Raw genomic sequence first — 21,047 nt, 5'->3', positions numbered from 1 at the left:
AAAACAACTTAGTCAAGGAATTTCATATTAGTTTACCTCAGAATAATAGTTGATAGTTTACTTAGATAAGAACCTTCTGATAATTCTCATGTATGTTATCTAATAATCATTTCTCTTTTTTCTAGATTCTGAGATTTATTTCTGATTTCCTTGCTTTTTTGGTACTCTACAATTTCATCATTCCAATTTCTTTGTATGTGACTGTTGAGATGCAGAAATTTCTTGGATCGTTTTTTATTGGCTGGGATCTTGATTTATACCATGAAGAGTCAGATCAGAAAGCTCAAGTCAATACTTCTGACCTGAATGAAGAGCTTGGACAGGTAAAGATGATCCTGATATTTTGTTTTTCTCAGAAAATTATATGTAAAGATACTGATATAATAGAAAATACTATAAAACTTAGGCCAAAACACCTTTTACTTTCCTCCAGCTAATTCTTATTCCCACTTTATGTCCTAACGGCTTTTTTCCACTATTTACCAGTATGTGTCTATATGATATTTTATCATGATTTAAAATTTTTAGGCATCAATTATAGAATATAAAGCTATAGCTGGGACTAGAGAGATGATTTAGCTGTCAAGAGCATACAGTTTTAGGGAAGTTCAGCTCCTAGCACTCACATTGGGTGTGAGTTCAGATTCACAACTATACCGCTAACTCCAGCTCCAGGAGATGCAATGCCCTTGACCTCTACAAGCACCTGCAGTCGTGTGCACTATCCCCACACACATGTAGTGATAGGAGCGGCGGCGGGGCTGCGTCCCCAACACCCCAGCCGCCTGCTCGGCTAGCTTATGCCCCGAAATAATTACACAGACACTGTATTCTTTTAATCACTGCTTGGCCCTTTAGCTCTAGCCCTTACTGGCTAATTCTGATATCCCGATCAACCCATCTCTAATAATCTGTGAGCACCGGTCTTACCGGGAAGATTCTAGCCTAAGTCCATCCTGGGTCGGAGCTGGGGCATGGCATCTCTCTGAGGCGTCTGCTCCGGAGAGGAGAGCTGTCGAGTCTGAGCTCACTTCCTCTTCCCCCAGCACTCCGTTCTGTTTACTCCTCCCACCTATCTTCTAACCAATGAGGACCAAGCAGTTTCTTTTTATTTAACCAATGACCTTCCTCCATCACACACACTCTCATGCATATGCATCATTAAAAAAATTAATTTGCCAGGCAGTTGTGGTGCACATCTTTAATCCCAGCACTCGGGAGGCAGAGGCAGGTGGATCTCTGTGAGTTTGAGGCCAGCCTGGTCTACAGAGCGAGTGCCAGGACAGTTGCACAGGGGAACCCTATCTCATAGATAGATAGATGATAGATAGATAGATAGATAGATAGATAGATAGATAGATAGATAGATAGATAGATAGATCGATCGATCTTTTAAGAGGGGAGGGACAACAGGGGGAAACTATTACTTTACCATTTTGTACACATATCCAAAACCTTGCCCACTTTGCCTACTCTAGTGTTGTTACAATTTGACATCCAATAAATATTTACATTATGACTCATAATATTGTTTCCAAACACCTTTCTTTCTAGTTTTTCTTTGTAGTACTATAATTATGTTTTCTTTATGTATTTTATTTCCTCTGGAGTTAATTGCTGTTTCTTTCCTTGCTTAGTTTTGTATACTTCAAACAAGTCTTCATAAATATATTTTTTCTCTCTCTGTATTCAAAGGTGTCAGTTAATCTAGAATCTACCTGCCCTGTCCCCATGTATAATTTGGGTTTGCCTTTTTTGTTTTCTTTTTGAGATGGGGCCCCACTTCTTGATGCCCAATCTATGTTTAAACTTCTGAGCTCATCTTACACTACCTTTAACCAAAGCAGAGGCAGGAGGATCTCTGTGAGTTCGAGGGCAGCCTATTCTCCATAATGAGTTCCAAAACAGCCAGAGTTACATAGTGAGACCCTTTCTCAAAACGAACAAACAAACCTGAGCCAAATGACTTTCCTGTCTCAGCCTTCCCTGTAGCTAAAATTATATATGTAGACTGATAGTGGCCTATGTGCAATAAATTATTTTATGTAGTAGACATTTCCTATGTCTCAAATATTGTGTTACCTTTATTGTCCCCAACAGTATAGACATTAAAGTACAGTTTCTTATTACTCTTTATTTCTTGGTTAAAACAATTTTCTCACTTTAATTCTTTGATTTTGCACGTTGATCTTTTATCCTGGAATCTCATTAAACTTATTTATTAGTGCTAATAGATTTTTTTAAAGTAAATTCCCTTGGATGATGTATATGTAAGTTTATTTGATATGCAAATGGAGATAACTTTGTCTCTTTTTCCCCAATCAGATAACTCACTTCTTTTTCCTGACTAGAAATTTTAGTACAATGTTGAATAAAACATATGAGAACAGACAGCCTTGTCTTATATCTCTGCTGATAGGAAGAAATCACTCAGTATGATATTACTAAGTTTTGAAGAAGCTTTTATCATAGTATGTTAAGTGTTTTTATCATAAAGAGTATTGGATTTTTATCAAGTGATTTTTCTGTATCTGTTGAGATGGTCATTTTATTAATAGAATAAATAACACATCAATCTGGTAATTTGTACATATCAAGGTAATAATTGGACTTCTGAGACGTCTCATATACTTATGATATATAATCCTTTTTATACATTCTGAAAATGTATGTGCATATATATTCATGAGAAATAATGGTCTGTAGTTTGCTTTGCTTTTGTTTTCTTGTGATGTCTGCCTCTTTCTACTTTTTATTTGTATTTTTATTTTTGTTTTGAATATGTGTGTGTATGTGTGTGTGTGTGTGTGTGTGAGAGAGAGAGAGAGAGAGAGAGAGAGATTGGGGGTGCATTTCTCTGTGTGTACATATGGAGGCTAGAGAGGGTCCTCCCCTATCAATCTCCACTTTGTTCCTTTTGAGACAAGCCTTTCCCCATGAACCTAGAGCTTGGGGTTTTCAGCTGGTTGGCAGTCAGCAAGCCCTACCGATCTTCCCTGTTTCCCTCAATGCTGGGGTTGCTGTCATGCATGGGCGTCGCTCTTCTTGTTGGAGCAGCAATTGTTGTTCTCTCCAGCTTCACTGTTTGTCTTTTTAGAAGACTTTTCTCCCATCATTATAGTAATCAAATCCTCACCACTAATTTGCTGTCAAGACTTCACTGATGTATGCTTCTCGTTCAGAGTTCATCTTCGTGGATCAGCCCCCAAGAGCAGTAATATAATTTGTCTTGCATTCCTTTTGAAACACATCATTTTTAACATTTATCTTTTTCACTCTGTTTCCTGTCCTCAGTATTAACTTCCTCTGTCCTTTATAAACTACTTCTCATCTCCAACATTTTGTGTTGCTGTCATTATTTTCTTTCCTGTTTTTATACCATCTCTCCTGGCCTCTGTTTATTGTCTAGGTTAGTAAGCATTCCTTCTACGCTTACTTCAGTGTAAGTGTCAAGTCATACTATTTTAAATGTAGCTCAACCGAGAGATAGATGTGAAATTCTCAACCTTACTCTCAGTCACCTCTGCAAATCAACATATATCAAAAAGTATGTATAAATTTTATATATTTTCATTTGTTTTATTTTTACATCAATAATAACTTCTTAGATTGTAAGAATCTTGGCTTTGGTATATTGATGTTAATAAACTAGACTTTAGAAAACAGGAAAAAGTTTTCTTGTTCAACACTGACCCATGATCACAAAGTTTTTTTTTGTTCTCTTTCTCTAGGTGGAATATGTGTTTACAGATAAAACTGGGACACTGACAGAAAATGAAATGCAGTTTCGAGAATGTTCAATTAATGGCCTGAAATACCAAGAAGTCAATGGTAAACTTGTACCTGAAGGACCAACCCCAGACTCTGCAGAAGAAAGCTTATCTTACCTTGGTAGTTTATCGCATCTCAACAACTCAACACATGTCACAACCAGTTCTTCTTTTAGAACCAGTCCTGAAAGTGAAACTGAACTAGTAAGCAACTTTCGAATTAGTAATTATGGGTTTTATATGAATTAATTCTCTTCAATAGGTGGACGCGGGAAATTTCTATCAGTGAAGCAAGAAGCATGTATTTGAAATAGATGTCTTGATTTAGTACCACAAAACACTATTCTGAGACCGTAGTTACAGCCCAGTTTAGTTTGTCATTATTGAGCATCTTCAATGCCTTAGCTCATTAGTTAGTAAATGTTATTACTACCTAGAAGTAAAATGAGGGGGAAAAATGTATTTTTTTCTTCCTAAGGCCTTACTTTTTCACAAGGACATCGTCTCCCTAGCTTGCAGTTTGTGTAGGCTGTCTAAAAATATGCACTTAACCAAGGGCTCCTAAAACAGTGTGAGATTGAAATGCAAAGTTTGCGGCTCTTACTCAGGCATTCCAGGTCTTTGCAATCTTGTTTCAGCTCACAAGGTTTTATGTCTGGTTTCCTATATGGTGTTGGAAATGTGCTTTGGTCATGAATGTTATGTTTCTGCAGATGAAAGAACATGACCTCTTCTTTAAAGCAGTCAGTCTTTGCCATACTGTACAGATCAGCAGTGTTCAAACTGATGGCATTGGGGATGGTCCCTGGCAGTCCAACCTAGCACCTGCACAGCTGGAGTACTATGCATCTTCACCAGATGAAAAGGCTCTAGTGGAGGCTGCAGCAAGGTGACTGAGCTTGATTTTTCTGATCCTCCAAGAATACTCTTGAAATAAATGCTAGAAAATTAGAGATGTCATATAAAGTTCTCAAATGTAAATTTAAGGTTGTTTTAAATGATCTTTTAAAAAGTATTTAATATGAATTCTACTTGAAAAACTTGTAAAAATACTTTGCATTATTTTGGATATAGTCTGACGTGTCATGTTCTTAAGAATAGTGTCATATTATTCAAAGGCAGTACCATAAATACTCCTTAAACTTTCAATTCATGTACCGTCATTCAAGCCAAATTATAAAGGTATAATGTAAAATATGAAATATTTTCCTTTAAGTATTATAATTTCTTTGTTCCTCTTATTCCTAGAGCTGGTATCATATTTATAGGCATTTCTGAAGAAAGTATGGAGGTTAAAGTACTTGGAAGACTGGAAAGGTAAATTCTTTCAAATATGTTATAGTCCATAATAACTATAGGATAGGAATCAACAAATTATGGCCTATAGGCCAGTTTTGTCCCTCAGTCTGTTTTTGGATAGCCTATGATCTATTACATTTAGAGTTGTTTAAGAAAGAAAAAGAGAGCAAGGGTGTGAGATAAAGCTCTTTTACCCTGTAAAGATTTTTCACTTGTTTTGGTTTAATAAAATGCTGATTGGTCAGTAGCCAGGCAGAAAGTATAAGAGGGATAACAAGACTAAGGAGAATTCTGGGAAGAGGAAGTACTCTTCCCAGATGCAGACTTTACCATCCAGACACAGTGAAAGCAAGATGAAAATGCCATACTGAGTAAGGTACCAAGCCACATAGCTAAGCATAGATAAGAATTATGGGTTAATTTAAGTTCTAAGAGCTAGTTAATAATAAGCCTGAGCCAGGCAGAGGTGGTGCAGCCTTTAATCTCAGCACTCAGGAGGCAGAGGCAGGTGGATCTCTGTGAGTTCGAGGCCAGCCTCGTCTACAAGAGCTAGTTCCAGGACAGGCTCCAGAGAAACCCTGTCTCAGAACAAACAAAAATGAAAAAAATAATAAACCTGAGCTAATAGGCCATACAGTTTATAATTAATATAAGCCTCTGTGTGTTTTGTTGGGACTGAATGGCTGTGGAACTGGGCAAGACAGAAACTTGTGTCTTCCAATAAGGGAAAGAAGGAGAAAGAATAAAATGACTCTGGTAGAATGGAGGCTATAGCCAGATGGTCACAAGTTAAAGACCTGCATAGGCCACAGTGAGACTAGCCCAGGAAATCTGGTAAAACCCTATCTCAAAATTGAGAAAGGAAAAGAAAGGCTGGGGATATAGTTTGCCTTGCATGCAAGAATAAGTCCTAATATACAGCAGAGAGATACATATGGCCTGTAAAGTCTAAAGTTATCTGATTCTCTACTAAAACACTTGCTAACCACTTCTCTAGAGTAATGGCATTATTATATTCTATCTCATCACAATTGCAACCGTATACTGTACTTTAGTTTACTGTTTACTGAATTTGCTTATATATTTAAACACTCTTGAGGTTGTGATTCCATAGGTCATCGGATGAAGAAAGCTTTTTTTTTTATCCTTGTTTTTGTAATACTGGGGATCAAAACCAGTGTCTCAGGAATGTTAAGCAAACACTGTGCCATAAAGCTGCACCCTAGCACACCCCAGTTCCCTTGTGCTGCCTATGAACTTATGCTCAAGCATTCAGGACACCAATCTACTCGTCCTCTTTCCCGTTGCTTGTGTACCTCAGTCCTTGCTCTGCTTTTTTACACTAAAGAAGTCAGGCCCATTCTGAAGCTACTTTCATGAGGGAACATGTTGTCAACTTAGAACTTTGATTGCTTACATATCATTATAGAATTCTCTTCTGGAAAAATTGTCAAGCCCCACTCAGTTATCCTCATAAGTTTTCCCTCAGTTCCCTAGAAGCATTTGCTGCCTGACCTCCACCCTCACACCTGCCCAAGTTCAGAATCATTGCTGACAAACTTGAAAGACTGCATAAAGGGAGACCTGGTGAGATGTGTTAGGACAGGAAATGATGGCGAGTCAGTCACCTGGGCAGATGTGAGTCCCAGTTCTTCTCTGCTGCACAGCAGCTTCTTGAATATTAATCTCTCTAGTAGTCTTCGTCTTGGCTTCTGTGGGATTTAATTACAGACCCAAAGTCTATGTAGTAGATGTTAGTTGTTGAGTACATGATGTCATCTCCCTCATGTCTCGTACTGTTATCGACTATTTAGAGCCTATCCTCATGAAAATGCAGTTCTAGTTTCTTACTTTAAACTCGTATTTTATCTTTTATTCTTTCCAAATGGTCACATTATTACTCTAAAAATTAAGGATTATCTTTCTTAATTTTCAGGTACAAATTGCTTCATATTCTGGAATTTGATTCAGATCGTAGGAGAATGAGTGTAATTGTTCAAGCACCTTCAGGTAACCAATCTAAGCTTTTATGAATATTTGTTTACCTAATATAGAACTTGATTACCAAAGAATAAAAAGTAAGGCCCATTCTGAAGACATGTTTATGAGGGAGCCTGTTGTCAACTTACAACATTGATTGCTTACATATCATTATAGAATTCTCTCCTGGAAATTTTTTTTTCTTTCAGGTGAGAAGCTTTTATTTGCTAAAGGAGCAGAATCTTCAATTCTCCCTAAATGTATAGGTGGAGAAATAGCAAAAACCAGAATTCATGTAGATGAATTTGCTTTGGTAAGTAGAGATAGCTGTTATTTAAGCATAAAAAAATTAAAAACAAACTTTAAAAATATGTTTGTGAAATGGTTGAGGTTTTGTCTCTTTAATAGATCATCCATGTTCTGGAAATTCTATAGTTCTTAGTTCTTTTGCATTAAATGTTGACTCTTTATTCTTGTAAAAACTGATTTTTAATGTGGTAACACGTAACTCTCTTCCAACCTGATGTTTTAGGAACTTCTGGCTGTGTGTACCACTCAAACTATATCCTTAAAAATTGAAAAAAAAATTTGAGTATTTGGCGCCTGGAGTGAGGCACAAATCCTTGGGTTTCATCTCTGAATGGCTTGTCTCTATTCTTTCTCTTTTCCTTTCCCCATCATTGTCTTCCCGCTCCTTCCCTTCCCCTTGTCCACAGTTTATCCTGGGCCAGTGGTATGAGGCAGAAACCAGACAAAAGCTTGAGCCCAGAAATTCAAGAGCAAATGGGACAACATCATTAGATCCTGACTTTTTTTTTTTTTTAGATCCTGACTTTTAAAGAAAAAAAAGTGAGGGTATGTCTCAGTGGTTGAGGACATACTAGAATGACAGAAAGGGACCTACTAAAGGAATAGGAGTTATTCCAGGGGTGTGGAGAAACTAGAGATTGTACACATGGTATAAATCATTAGCCTTTGAACAATTTGGCAACTTTTCAAAAGATAAAAATGAAGTTAAAATCTGACCTAGTTATATACCTGCTGCATACTCACCTACTGCTGTTGCTGGTTTGCAGTTGCCTGTGACCTATCCACTGTAATATCCAGCAGCAAAGACTTCACTATCTAGAGTAGTATCCACATATACTTACTGTAGAGGGAATTAATTAGTACATGTTAGTATCTGATGGAGCCTTAAATGTTAATTATGAGAGTTACTTACAAATCAGGAAATGGTACTATTTAGAAATTTGCTAAACATAGTCATGGTATTTTAAAATCCACTGTTTCCAAGTTTATTGCTAGAACATTTATTTTCGGCCTTTCTAAGGAAAATAAATAGTGAGAAGTATTTAGATTCAGGCACTAATTTTCAGAGATTAAGAAAATTTGAGGCCCATATAATCAAGTAGTCAGTACAGACTTCATTAGTCAAATACAGATTCCTAAGTTTGTGTAGTTCCAGTTCATAGGTGAAGATAAAATGACAGTCTTTAAAGTCGGGTTGTGAATCTTCTTTTCTTTTAGAAAGGACTGCGGACACTATGTATAGCGTATAGACAGTTTACCGCTAAAGAGTATGATGACATAGATAGGCGCCTGTTTGAGGCCAGGACTGCCTTGCAGCGACGGGAAGAGAAGCTGGCTGATGCCTTCCAGTACATTGAGAAAGACCTGATACTGCTAGGAGCTACAGCAGTGGAAGACAGGCAAGTATCAGAAGTAGGCAGTAGCATTTTGTAATGTTTTGTCAAATGCTTCTAATATAATAAAATAAATACTGTTAATTGCCATTCTGTAACAAAGTAGAAACTAAAGCTTTCATTTTTCTACTCAGAATAATGCTGTTTTATTCCATCATTAGATCTTTGAAACAGATACAGGGAACACTTGTATTATTCTTCCGTTTTACTATTCCTTAGTCAGTGTGCCATGCCATCCTCAAACATTCACTTACCTCTCCATCCTCACCCACTACTGCCCAGTCTGCCCTATGCTTCAATAATGCCACACTGACTGTTGGGCTCCTGAATACCTCGAACTGAAAGTGTTGTGTTCATGCCTTTGTTCCTTGGCAAGGCTTTGCCTTCTGCCTGGATGATTCTTCTTTTCCAGGGCATTTGTGAATAAGGTACTCATAACAAGCCCTCATCCAAGAAGGCCTTTTCTGACAGCTAAGATGATTGAAAATGTTCTTCTTTATGAACATTCTGTTTATTGCCTACTTTTTGATGCTATATTAAATTATTTGTTTAAACATTTTTCTCCTCTATTAGCATATAAATGCCTTGCAACTTGTTTGCTTTTTTTTAACCCAGTATCTGTATCAATTTTAGCTTCTTAAATTTAATTTTATTGAGTCAAATGGATTTTTATAAATTAAACCTGTTGTTTTCTTCTGTCCCCTGTATCTACAAAGGTATTAATATTTTAAATGGGGATTTTCATTAGATTTTAGAGTGTGATGTTTAAACGGAAAACTGTAGGGACTCATCTAAAAGCAGAAGCCCTGAATTCAGGATGTCATGCCTAGACTTCTGTGTATGCTGCATGCTTACCTCTCCTTAACTCCTCTGTTACTGGGTGGGGTGAGAGGAAATCTTTGCTTAAAATTTTAGACTTACTAGTGGCACATTTCTTGCCTCGCATGCTCCAGGCCTCAGTTCAGGCTCCTCCCAATACCACTTCCCAGTAAGATGGGTTTATGAGGACTATTTTAACTCATTGGTTTTCTTCTAACTTGATGGCTGCTAGTAGTTTATTCTTGTTTCCTGAATAATGAAAGAAAATCTCAGTCATGTTGATGTACTGTAACATTCCTATAAAGAGTATACTTTATCTGTACTGCGTAGCTTATACTTAACCTAGGCTACAGGAGTATTTTTCTCTACCATTTTTGTTTTTTTATTTTTTAGACTACAAGATAAAGTTCGAGAAACTATTGAAGCATTGAGAATGGCTGGTATCAAAGTATGGGTGCTTACAGGAGACAAACATGAAACAGCTGTTAGTGTGAGCTTATCATGCGGACATTTTCATAGAGCTATGAATATCCTCGAACTCATCAACCAGAAGTCAGACAGTGGATGTGCTGAACAGTTGAGGCAGCTTGCCAGGAGGTAAGATGGCAGGCAGTGTCTGCAGGCCAGCTTGCCACTTCTTGCTTTCATCAACCCATAGCTAAAAAAAATTTTTAATTTAATTTGTAATTTAAAAACACTTTTAAATTTTGATTTTGTGTGTATGGATTAGAGACCTTAACATAAGTTAGATACACTGAACCTGTTAGAAGAGAAAGTGGGGAAGACAGGAATGCATTGCCACAGGAGACAACTTTTTGAACAGAACACTGGTAGCACAGGCACTAAGAGCAACAATTAATATTGAAAAGCTTCTGTAAGGCAAAAGACACCATTAACTGGATAAAGTGACACCTTACAGAATGAGAAAAGATTTTTTTTTTTACCAACTTCACAACCAATAGAAACTAATATCCAAAATATATAACTCAAGAAACTAGATATCAAACAAACAATACAATTTTTTTTTTTTTTTTTTTTGGTTTTTCGAGACAGGGTTTCTCTGTGGCTTTGGAGCCTGTCCTGGAACTAGCTCTGTCGACCAGGCTGGTCTCGAACTCACAGAGATCCACCTGCCTCTGCCTCCCGAGTGCTGGGATTAAAGGCGTGCGCCACCATCGCTCGGCTGAACAATACAATTTTAAAATGGGTTACAGATCTTAAGAGAACTCTCTATAGAGGAAAATTTAATTTTTCTTAAAGATGAATAAGATTCCATTGTAAATAGTTACCTCATTTTCATTATTTTTCATCAGTTGATGGGTATATATGCTGTTTCCATGTCCTGGCTATTATGAATAGAGCAGCAATGAACATGGATGAATATGTAGTGTACTTGTATGGGAAATAAGTCTTCTATCAATGTAGGAGCAATATGACTTAGACCAGCAGGTTGTTCTTCAGCAATGGTTCCAAATGGGATGACCAGGAGATGAGAAGACAGGAAAGCTGAGGTCAAGTCTCTCACAAGCTGTGTCTGATACCAAGCAAGTTTATTAAGAAGTGCAGCCTCTTCTATACAGTTTGTGGGCATGGGGGAAGGAGAGTGGTGGAGGCTGGGACAGGGTCAGTAGAAACTTGCATAAAAGGGATGAACACAGGATTTCTCAAGTGTGTCACAGATTGAGCACACAGCGACCATGGAATTGGTAACTCTCCAGTCTCTTGCAGGTTATGGGGAGGGAGCCAAGTTCCCAGGAAACAAAACCTTAATTCACGCAAGGACACAGAACTAGGGTTCCCTTTGTCCTTTCAACAGGGCCCTGAGAGAGCCTTGGATCAGCCTTACTCTTAACAGTGGTATATATCTGGGCCAAATGTCCTCAGCTAGGGAGGTCAAACTGCCTTCTAAATATCTGTTTACACCCTCAGGTTAACACTACATTCAACCTTGAAAATAGAAACTTCTCTCTGCAGTGGTCAGAAGTTAGTTAATGCAGACACTCATAACTCATAGTGGCCATAGTGCTGAGAAGAGGTGACCACTGAGCGCTTACTATATCTGTGTCAATCCCACCATCCCCACTCAAGTGGAGGACTTTTGACCAGGTTCACAGTACAAGTCCCTCTTGTGGAGAAGACTTCAACTCTAATCCAAAAGTGGTTGGTTACCCCCATAACTGTCATGTTAACAGGAACACGTCTTCCCTGGTATGTCAGTATTATAGCATACAGGTGGGCAATACCACTAAAGGCTTTTCTCCTGTACTGGCCTACGGGGTACCTTCTAGCACGATGAAAGCTAGCTAACAGAGTGAAAATTTTCAGGACAATACCAGGATGATTTTCTCAAATAAAATTTCTTTTTCTTTTCTTTCTTTCTTTTTTTTTGGGGGGGGGGCAGAGAGAGGGGTGATATTTTGGCTTACAATATTTTGGTATTACAGTGTCACAGGCTGAATCCATAATGGTGGGGACAACATGGCAGCCGAGGCAGGAAGCTAAGTACTCCTATCCTTTGCTGCAGGCGTGAAGGAGGAGAAAACAAGGAATGGTGCACATCATTAACCTCTCTAACTTGTCTCCAATGATGTGCTTCATAGAGCAAGCCGGCCCCTCCTAAACCTCCCCAAATAGGGCCACTATCTGGGGACCCAGTTCGTTAATCCCCAAGCCTTTGGGGGACATTTTGTATTCAAACTACCACATTTCACTCCTTGATCCCCATATAAACAATGCAAAATACATTTAGTCCCACTTCAAAAGTCCCTATAGTCTTTCGTAGTCTGAACTCTTTACAAGTCCAGTCTCTTCTGAAACTCAAGGTAAACTTTTTAATTGTAAGCCCCTATAAAACTCAGAAAGCAAATTACATACTTCTAGCACGTGGCGCAGAATATACGTTTACATTCCAAAGGGAAGAGTGGGGCATAGTGAGGAAATACTGGATCAAATCAAGACTGAAACACAGCAGGGCAAGCTCCTAATCCTGTAACACTATTCTGATCTCAAAGGACTTAGATGGCTCTACGCTTTCAGCTTTGCTACATACAACATAAATCTCTCTCTGGGGTTGCTTCTGTTCCTCTTAGACATCTCTTCTTGGCAGATATCCTATGTCTCTGGTACCTCCAACATCTGGGAGTCTCCTATGCAATGTTGGTTTTGCTTCCACAGCTTCATGCAGTGAAGTCACATATTCTCTTGTCCTCTCAGGGCCTTCTTGCAAGTAAGGCCACATTTTGTCTGGGCCCAGGACATCTCAGAAACCATGGAGAAAGAATCTATAACTCCTCCACTCTTGAATGCATTGTGCCTCTAAAGTTAACACTACATATGTTATAATTATGCTGGCCTTCCCTGTCAGTACCCTATCCCTTTAAGAGACAAGCTCCATCCACTCCCAGCATAATCATAACAACATGCACTACAAATCCAACTTCCAAAGCCATCTTGAGGTGGATCCTGACTCCCTTGAATCACAGAGCAGCTGCTTATTCAGTTTCTTCTTAGTACCAGAAAGTGCCTCAAGCATCTTTCATAGGTTTGAAGCTTACCTGGGTGGGTTCTCACCCTGAGGGCACCTTCTCTTTATTTCGGTGCATAGCACGCCTCTCCTTAATGATACCAATCTCCTTAATAACTGTAGCCTCTTTTCCATTAAATGTCTTTGTTGTAACATTAAGCTTCCTAATGTTTTTCTCCAAACTCTACATTTTGTGTTCCTTTCTGCCCCACTTGACTCTTTTTCATTGTTGATCTGTAGATGTATTATCATTAATAACCATAGTACAGACTCATGCTATTCAGTCTTGACATTTCCCCCACCTAAGAAATTAGTCCATTACTTTTTAATTTATTCATAGATATTTTCTAAGGACACAGACAGAAGGCAGCCAGTTTCTTTGCCAAAATAACACAGGTGTACCCTCTAGCCACGTTGCTGTTAAAGTCCTTGCTTCCATCTGGAGCCTCTTGATTCAACCCTTAGTCTGCTTTGCTTTCAGCAGAACCATCTTCCAGGCTCCTAGTAGGAAGGCCTTCTGAGCTCTGATTACAGCATTGAACTGCTTTTCTAGTCCCAAGTTCCAAAGTCTTTCACAGTCCTTCAAAAACAAGCAAACAAAAATCCAACATAGTCATGTTCTTCATAGCAACATCCCATTCTCCTATTTACTTTTCCATTGCTGTGATGAAGCATCATGACCAAGGTGCCATATAGGAGAATAAGGCTATTTGGGTTGATGGTTCCAGAGGGTAAGAGTCCATAATTGCAAGGATAGCATGGCAGCAGGAAGCTGAGAGCTCACATTCTTTATTGCCACCAGTATAACTTCTAGACAAATCTTTGCTTAAATATAGAAGGCACGTCATCTTGGAAATCTTGTTATTTTTGTTGGGTCAGAGGCATGCAAAAAAATGGGGTACTTACCACCAAAGTCTGTGAAACCAGAAACAAACTTATTCCAAAAGAAAAAAAAAAGTCACTGTAGGGCACAAAAAGCTTACCAGTTAACTTAGGACCACAGCCTGAGTGTGGGCTTCTGAAACTGTGGCAATGGGATTTGTTTGGGGCCCCCTTTTATAACAAGAACTAAGCATTAGGAATGGAAAAATAAATTTTTATAACTTAGAAGTCAAGCTCAGAGACATACTGCAATTTAAGATTTACAATTTTTGATAACAGTTTACATAGGCCTGTAGATTTCCTTCACAGTTAATAGTGTTTGCAACAACTTAACAGCTTTTTCTGTCACAACCAGTTTCCCAGAGCAGGGAAGGATACGAAATCATGCAAAATGTAAAGTCACAGAGGAGCTTTTGCTCAGAGTTTATAGGATGGAATGGATGCCAAGAATCATGTACAAACTTCTACTAAAAGTTAACTTTGGTCCACAGCAGTTGTCAGCTGTAAGTGGCAGAGCGGTTATCATATAAAAAAAAAAAAAGCCTAACCCCCTAGCTGCTGAGAGCTATTGAGCTGCCTGTCACAAGCTAAGGAAACAATTGTTGAAAGTTAATCCAAAGCTGACGATGGTCTGTTCCCATTTCTTTAGGCTTACAATTTTATATTGTTTATTCCTATTACTAGACCCTTCAACTTTGAGAGCCTGTGAACACCTTTGTGGTGAGTTAGTAGTTAAGAATATTGTCAGGGAGAAATTAACTGCTCAAGATAATTTATATATACCTTCTGAAATTATTTCTTGGTTATTAAAAGTTATGTTGTACCAGTGAGATGACTCAGTGGGTAAATGTACCAGTTACCAAGCCTGACTATGTGAGCTCAGCGACTCAAGAGAAACCATCTCTTTCACGTTGTCCTCTGTCTCTACACACATATATATAAACAATAAGTAAATAAAACATAGTAAAAATATTTAAAAATTAATGTCTACTTAAAAATACTGAAAATCATAAAGAAGATAGAGTTTTGATAATATTATACAAGTATTAACGTTCATTAATTGTGTTTTCTTTAGGTCTTCTATATATTTTTTTGGTAAATGTGTTATAAACGTTAGTATGCATTTCCCATTTTGTTCAAAAGCTGTATTTCATCACCTTTCAGATACTACAACTGAGTTTGTTCACTTATACACAAATCATTCATCTGGTTGAACTGTCTGTCTTGCAATAAGAGTCTTATTTTATTAAGTAAGTAATCTGACTTCAGAGTATGACATAGAGAATATAATTGTATTCTTTTCTAGAATTACAGAAGACCATGTGATTCAGCATGGGCTGGTAGTAGATGGGACCAGCTTATCTCTTGCACTCAGGGAGCATGAAAAGCTGTTTATGGAAGTTTGCAGAAACTGCTCAGCTGTGTTGTGTTGCCGCATGGCACCTTTACAGAAAGCAAAAGTAAGTATATGTCATAAAAAATTCCTTGAAAATAGTTTCCAAAGGAAGGAATGGGGAGGAAAGGAAGGAAGGAAAGACCAAACAAGACAATTCTTTGTTAAAAGTTACCAACCTCTGCATACTGGCACACAACACACCTGTACATCCTTGCATCCAAGAGGCTGAGGCAAGAGGATTGAAAGTTTGAGGCCAGCCTTGGCTAACAAAATATCAAGAAGAGGAGGAACAGAGGGAGGAAGGAGAGGAGGCAGCTGTCAAGTTATAAATTAGGAAAATTAAAATCCAATCTATTTTTTGTCATCCAAATATGTAAAGCTGTATGCAAGAAATGTTTAAATTTCAGATGCCTAGAATTCAACTGAAAACCCACTCAAACAATTTTTTGTAAACCTACAGTTTGGAATATTTTGAGGTTTAGGACTGTTTCCTTCAAAAAATGTTCTTAGTAGGCCAACAAGATGGCTCACTCATCGGGTAAAGGCACCTACTGCTAAGCCTGACTACCTGAGTTCCAGCCCCAGGCCTTACATGGAAGAAAGAGAGAACAGACTCCCATAAGTTGTTCTTTGACTTCTCTTGGTGTGCTCATACATGTAGAACACATGCATACACAAACAAATAAATATAATCTCATAAACTTTTTAAAGGAATATCTTACACTGTCCTTAACAATACAAATATAAGAACTGGTTGTTTTGCACAGAGACATCCAGGTTTATTTAGATTCCTGGAATTTTGTTATAGTATTTGTATGTCTAGCCTGTGGAGATTAAAATAGGATAGACATGTCTCTGCTGTTATAAAAACACATCCAAGAATCTGAGACCAAGGGTCAGTAGATAAAGGTACTATCAGATAAGTCCAGTGACCTTGATTCACTACCTAGAACTTCACAAAGTTCTTCTCTGACCCCCATCTCATGTGCACCCCCCACACACACAGGTTTAAAAATATTTTTAAAAAATTCCAGAGAAGCCGGGCGGTGGTGGCGCACGCCTTTAATCCCAGCACTCGGGAGGCAGAAGCAGGCGGATCTCTGTGAGTTCGAGGCCAGCCTGGTCTACAAGAGCTAGTTCCAGGACAGGAACCAAAAGCTACAGAGAAACCCTGTCTCGAAAAATCAAAAAAAAAAAATTCCAGAGAAGCATGTTTAATTTCACTTGAGTTAATATATTTTAAAACTTGAGACTTAGCCAAACAGACTAAATAGGTGTCTTTTCTTTGAGTATTTTCCTTCTTGAGAATTTTGTTTTGATACTTCCGTGAAATATAGTTATTTATTTAAATAAGTTATTAAAGGTTTTAGAGTGCATTTTAAAAATTTTCTTAAAATGCAAAACAACATGGATTTTGTTATAATACTTGTGAAAGACATTCCTAAACCCTTAATCTCCATGCCACTTGAAGAGTGAACTTTACTTTAGTGTTACTGTTCCAGCATGAACTCAGACGTCTTCACCACCATACTACTTTATTATTAAACTTAGATGAAAGATGTTACACAAATACAAGAGAGTTGAAACCTTATCACAAAGAATAAATTCATTGTGTGTTTTTCAGGTAATAAGACTGATAAAAATCTCACCTGAGAAACCGATAACATTGGCTGTTGGTGATGGTGCTAATGATGTCAGCATGATACAAGAAGCACATGTTGGCATAGGTGACTGACTTTTCCTTGAATTTTAAAGTGGTATAATTATTTGGTAGTTTTGAATTTTTTTTGTGAAGTACAATGTCTAGTGTTTGAGTGAAAACAAATACAATATAACAGTACATAATAGTATACCCCCATAAGAAACCAATTATTGTCTAGTCCACTATTTACATTATTTTAATTATTAAAGGAAGCGCATCATAATAGTGAATTTTTTTTCTTTGCTTATTCTCCTTAATAATAGAAGTAATTTTATTTTTACCTCCCATTTTGTATCTGACAAAGAACTCTCACACATCCCTTTTTTGTCTTCTTTATTCCAGGAATCATGGGTAAAGAAGGAAGACAAGCTGCAAGGAACAGTGACTATGCAGTAGCTAGATTTAAATTCCTCTCCAAATTACTGTTTGTTCATGGTCATTTTTATTATATTAGAATAGCTACCCTTGTACAGTATTTTTTTTATAAGGTGAGTTTCATTGGATTATAAGGATTAGTTGATATTTCAACTTAAAATTCTAATTTAAGAATGATACAGACATTCAAATTATTCTTAAAATAGTTTCTTTAAACAAAAATAACCATTTTGTAATAGATTATTGCTCCAACTGCAGGTCAGTGGTCGTCTGTTCCACCAAGACATGAGTAGGATTGCTTGAAAGGGAGGGCTATTAGAGTATTTTTGGGTCAGTCAGAGGGCTCAGTGGATGAAGGCTCTTGTCAACAAGCCTGATACCCTGCATTCAAACCCAGGACCCCACGGTAGAAGGAGAGAACTCCTGTGAGTTGTCCTCGGACTTTTAAATATGTGCCATGGTGTGAACTCACTCGCTCTCTTTGTCTGCCCGTCTCTCTCACACACAGTAAAATGTCAAAACTGAGAGAGCTCACAAACACACCATTGAGACAGTTCTCTAATCTTATGCTATATAAATTTATCAAGTATCAAAATTTACACTTAAATGTATCCTTTGTAAACTCAACTGCAAAAAAATGTAATTTGCTTAAAGCTATTTTATGTTGGTCTAGTAAATCTAATTGAACCTCTCTCTAATTTCATGGATTCATAGCAGAGCTCCTTAACCTTTTTTTGTTTCAAGGGTAGCCCTGTTTAATGTATAATATCATCCTCTCAGTTACAGAGAGTTTATTTGTATAATAAAACAGATTATAATATTGAAATAATGTTCTCTCATTGGACCCTTTCAAGAAAGATGAGATTCAGTGGAACCCGTGTTGAGTCCTTGCTTATAAACATTTACCATACTAGAATATCTTGTATGTGTTGTGTAATTAATAGTTGCAAACTGATAGAACATAAAAAGTCATATTACCTTGAGATGATGTGACAGTTTTTCTAGCCTATTGTTCTAGCTTCACTTGTGATATTAAAGATATTGTGGTAGAAAGATTCACTTGTGGTAAAAAGATGTTATGATAGTGCCACTTACGTGCCTTAATCAGCAATATCAAATTCTCATAGCCCTGAAATATGAGCAACTATTACATATTATAATATCTGTGGTACAAATTAGAAGTTAAAAACATAACTTTCACTGCTTAGAACTGGTGGGAACTAAGAATATTTATTATAATGTCTATATGATTCCTTAAGCAGATTTTAGACATGATTTAATAAAATGAGAATTCATTTTCATGGATGTGTCTTTAGAGAAAAGACATCTTACAGTGTCAACTGAGACTCTGTTTCTAGATTCTTTACTAACCATTGTAAGACTTCTTTCTCTTTGGTTGTAAATATTTAAATTACTTCCCATTTTGTCTTGTTTTTCAGAATGTGTGCTTTATCACACCCCAATTTTTATATCAGTTCTACTGTTTGTTTTCTCAGCAAGTAAGTAAAATAAAAGTTTGTGTTTGTCCTTTTAGAAAAGTAATTTGTTCAAATCTTGAGAAGTATTTAAACAGACTTCATTTATTTTGTTGTTGTATAAGTAGGAATATTTACTTAATTCACCTAACAGTCATAATATTTATTCTGGCTTTTAATTTGAAACTACTATTAATACCAAAATATATGTTAATTGTGGACTTTTTTTTTTTAAAGTCTCTCTTCATTTATTTGTATGTGTGTTTGTTTGTGCAAGGTTTTATGTACCCCAGATGCCCTCTCACTGTGTGGTCAGGGATAATTTTGAACGAGTGGTCCTCTTGCCTCTACTTCCCAAGTGGTAGGATGACAGGTCAGAGTTATCACTGCCACCTCCAGTAATGCTAAGTATTAGGTCCATCAAATACTCTTAGTAACTTCCCGACCTTAATAACTGAATGCTTGTACAAACTATCTGTGACAAAGAATTAACAGAGGTTCACTTTGTTTTGTTTTGTTTGATTCCTGATCCTGAAGTCTTAAAAATTTGGGCATAGCCTTAGTGATTTGGTTCAGGGATTATATAAATCTCACCTCAGAAACTGGCTTTCCATAATCACCCTTTCACATAGCTCATTGTGTATCTTAAAATGATCGCTACATTACACAATCTTCAGTTATGATTAAATTCATTAGTTCCTCCAGGCAATGGTGGTGCACGCCTTTAATCCCAGCACTCAGGAGGTTAGAGGCAGATGTATCTCTGTGAGTTCCAGGCCAACCAAGTCTACAAGAGCTAGTTCCAGAACAGATTCCAAAGCTACAGAGAAACAATGTCTCAAAAAAAAAAATTGACTTGTTTTCATTTGCCTTTTCTTTTCTGAAGTGGAAAGCAGCAGTCTTTAACTTGCTTGAGAAAACATTTTATGTTCTGATAACTTTATGTACTGAGTAGGTAAATGTGAAAATGTACTTTCATGCCTATTACGTGATTTTCACGTTTTAGTGATCATGCATTATGCTTTTTTCCCCACTCAGTTTTTCATTTTTTCCCATTTTATTATCAGGGACAGGTTTCATAGCACTTATTAAAACATCCAGGAGCTCCTGTCAGTAGCACATTTCCCGTAACATACAGCTCTGCCAGCTTGATGGTCTCCACATATTTGTAATGGCCGGAAGAGACCCCCAGCTTCCCAAGAGGTCTATTAGTTTTATAACTTCCCAGAGCTTTAGTTCATCAAGGTATTGATATCAGTGAGGGCCCTGAGTGTGCACACACCCCAGTTATGAACCACAGAAGATTATGAATGCCTCTAGGGAGGAATAATTCTATATGGTCTGTTCAATAAACTTTATGCACCTAAAAAATAGAAAAAGAAAAGGAAAAAAAATCATTCCTTTTCATAATTTCTTTTTTCCCCTATTTACAAGACAGAGCTTTAACTTTTAAATGCCTTCATAGACATTGATTACTAGCAATAGCTTACCTGAATTAAATACTTTAAGATCATATGACAATGGGAACCAGATATACTTTGACTGGGTTTTCAGAGGTAGTATTAATAAGTGTCTTCATTAAGGTGTGTATTGCTATGATAAACATCATAACCGAAAGCAGTTTGAGAAGGACAGTGTTTATTTCACCTTACAGTTCTCAGGCCGTACTCCATCCCTGAGGGGAGTCAGGGCAGAACTCAATAGGAACATGTGGCAAGAAGTGAAACACAGGCCGTGGAGGAGCACTGCTTGTTGGCTTATTCACTCAGCCTGCTTTCTTAGACAACCCAGGACCACCTGCCCAGCGATGGCATCGCCCAGAGTGGCCTGGACTCTTCCACATCAGTCCTTAATCAGAGCAATAGTGCCTACAGGTCAACATTATGGAGGCATTTTTTTCAGTTAAGCTTCCCTTCTCCCAGATACGTCTGGTTTGTATCAAGTTGACAAAAACCCATCAGCACAATGACAGTAGGAACATTGTGTGGATCCTAAGTAAAGAGTTAAAGCATTAGTACCAGCAGCAGCAACTAGAACACTTGAGAGGAAGAGATGGAAGACTTAAGCCACTTTAAAAAAAAAAAACAGGTTCCATGGAAGGCGGCGGAGTTCAGTACTACAGG

At 37.5% G+C, this 21,047-nt stretch overlaps 1 protein-coding gene across 4 annotated transcripts in view; it reads left to right on the top strand.

The window, feature by feature from the left end:
• The window catches only part of Atp11b (ATPase phospholipid transporting 11B (putative)), a 91,272-nt gene that overhangs the window by 50,542 nt on the left and 19,683 nt on the right, over window positions 1-21,047 (top strand). For all 4 annotated transcript variants that reach the window (XR_012908130.1, XM_075951038.1, XM_075951039.1 and 1 more), the window contains exons 12-23: window positions 126-323; window positions 3,732-3,974; window positions 4,484-4,659; window positions 5,019-5,087; window positions 7,006-7,079; window positions 7,259-7,362; window positions 8,577-8,758; window positions 9,965-10,168; window positions 15,283-15,436; window positions 16,997-17,099; window positions 17,417-17,562; window positions 18,889-18,948. Coding sequence is in view for 3 of the 4 variants with exons in the window: in XM_075951038.1 (XP_075807153.1) it covers window positions 126-323; window positions 3,732-3,974; window positions 4,484-4,659; window positions 5,019-5,087; window positions 7,006-7,079; window positions 7,259-7,362; window positions 8,577-8,758; window positions 9,965-10,168; window positions 15,283-15,436; window positions 16,997-17,099; window positions 17,417-17,562; window positions 18,889-18,948 (1,713 nt within the window). In the remaining variant the exon portion in view is untranslated. The remainder of the gene's footprint in view (window positions 1-125; window positions 324-3,731; window positions 3,975-4,483; window positions 4,660-5,018; window positions 5,088-7,005; window positions 7,080-7,258; window positions 7,363-8,576; window positions 8,759-9,964; window positions 10,169-15,282; window positions 15,437-16,996; window positions 17,100-17,416; window positions 17,563-18,888; window positions 18,949-21,047) is intronic.

Source organism: Microtus pennsylvanicus, chromosome 16, assembly GCF_037038515.1.
Source record: "Microtus pennsylvanicus isolate mMicPen1 chromosome 16, mMicPen1.hap1, whole genome shotgun sequence".
NCBI lineage: Eukaryota > Metazoa > Chordata > Mammalia > Rodentia > Cricetidae > Microtus > Microtus pennsylvanicus.
This window is presented reverse-complemented; position numbering and strand designations above follow the sequence as displayed.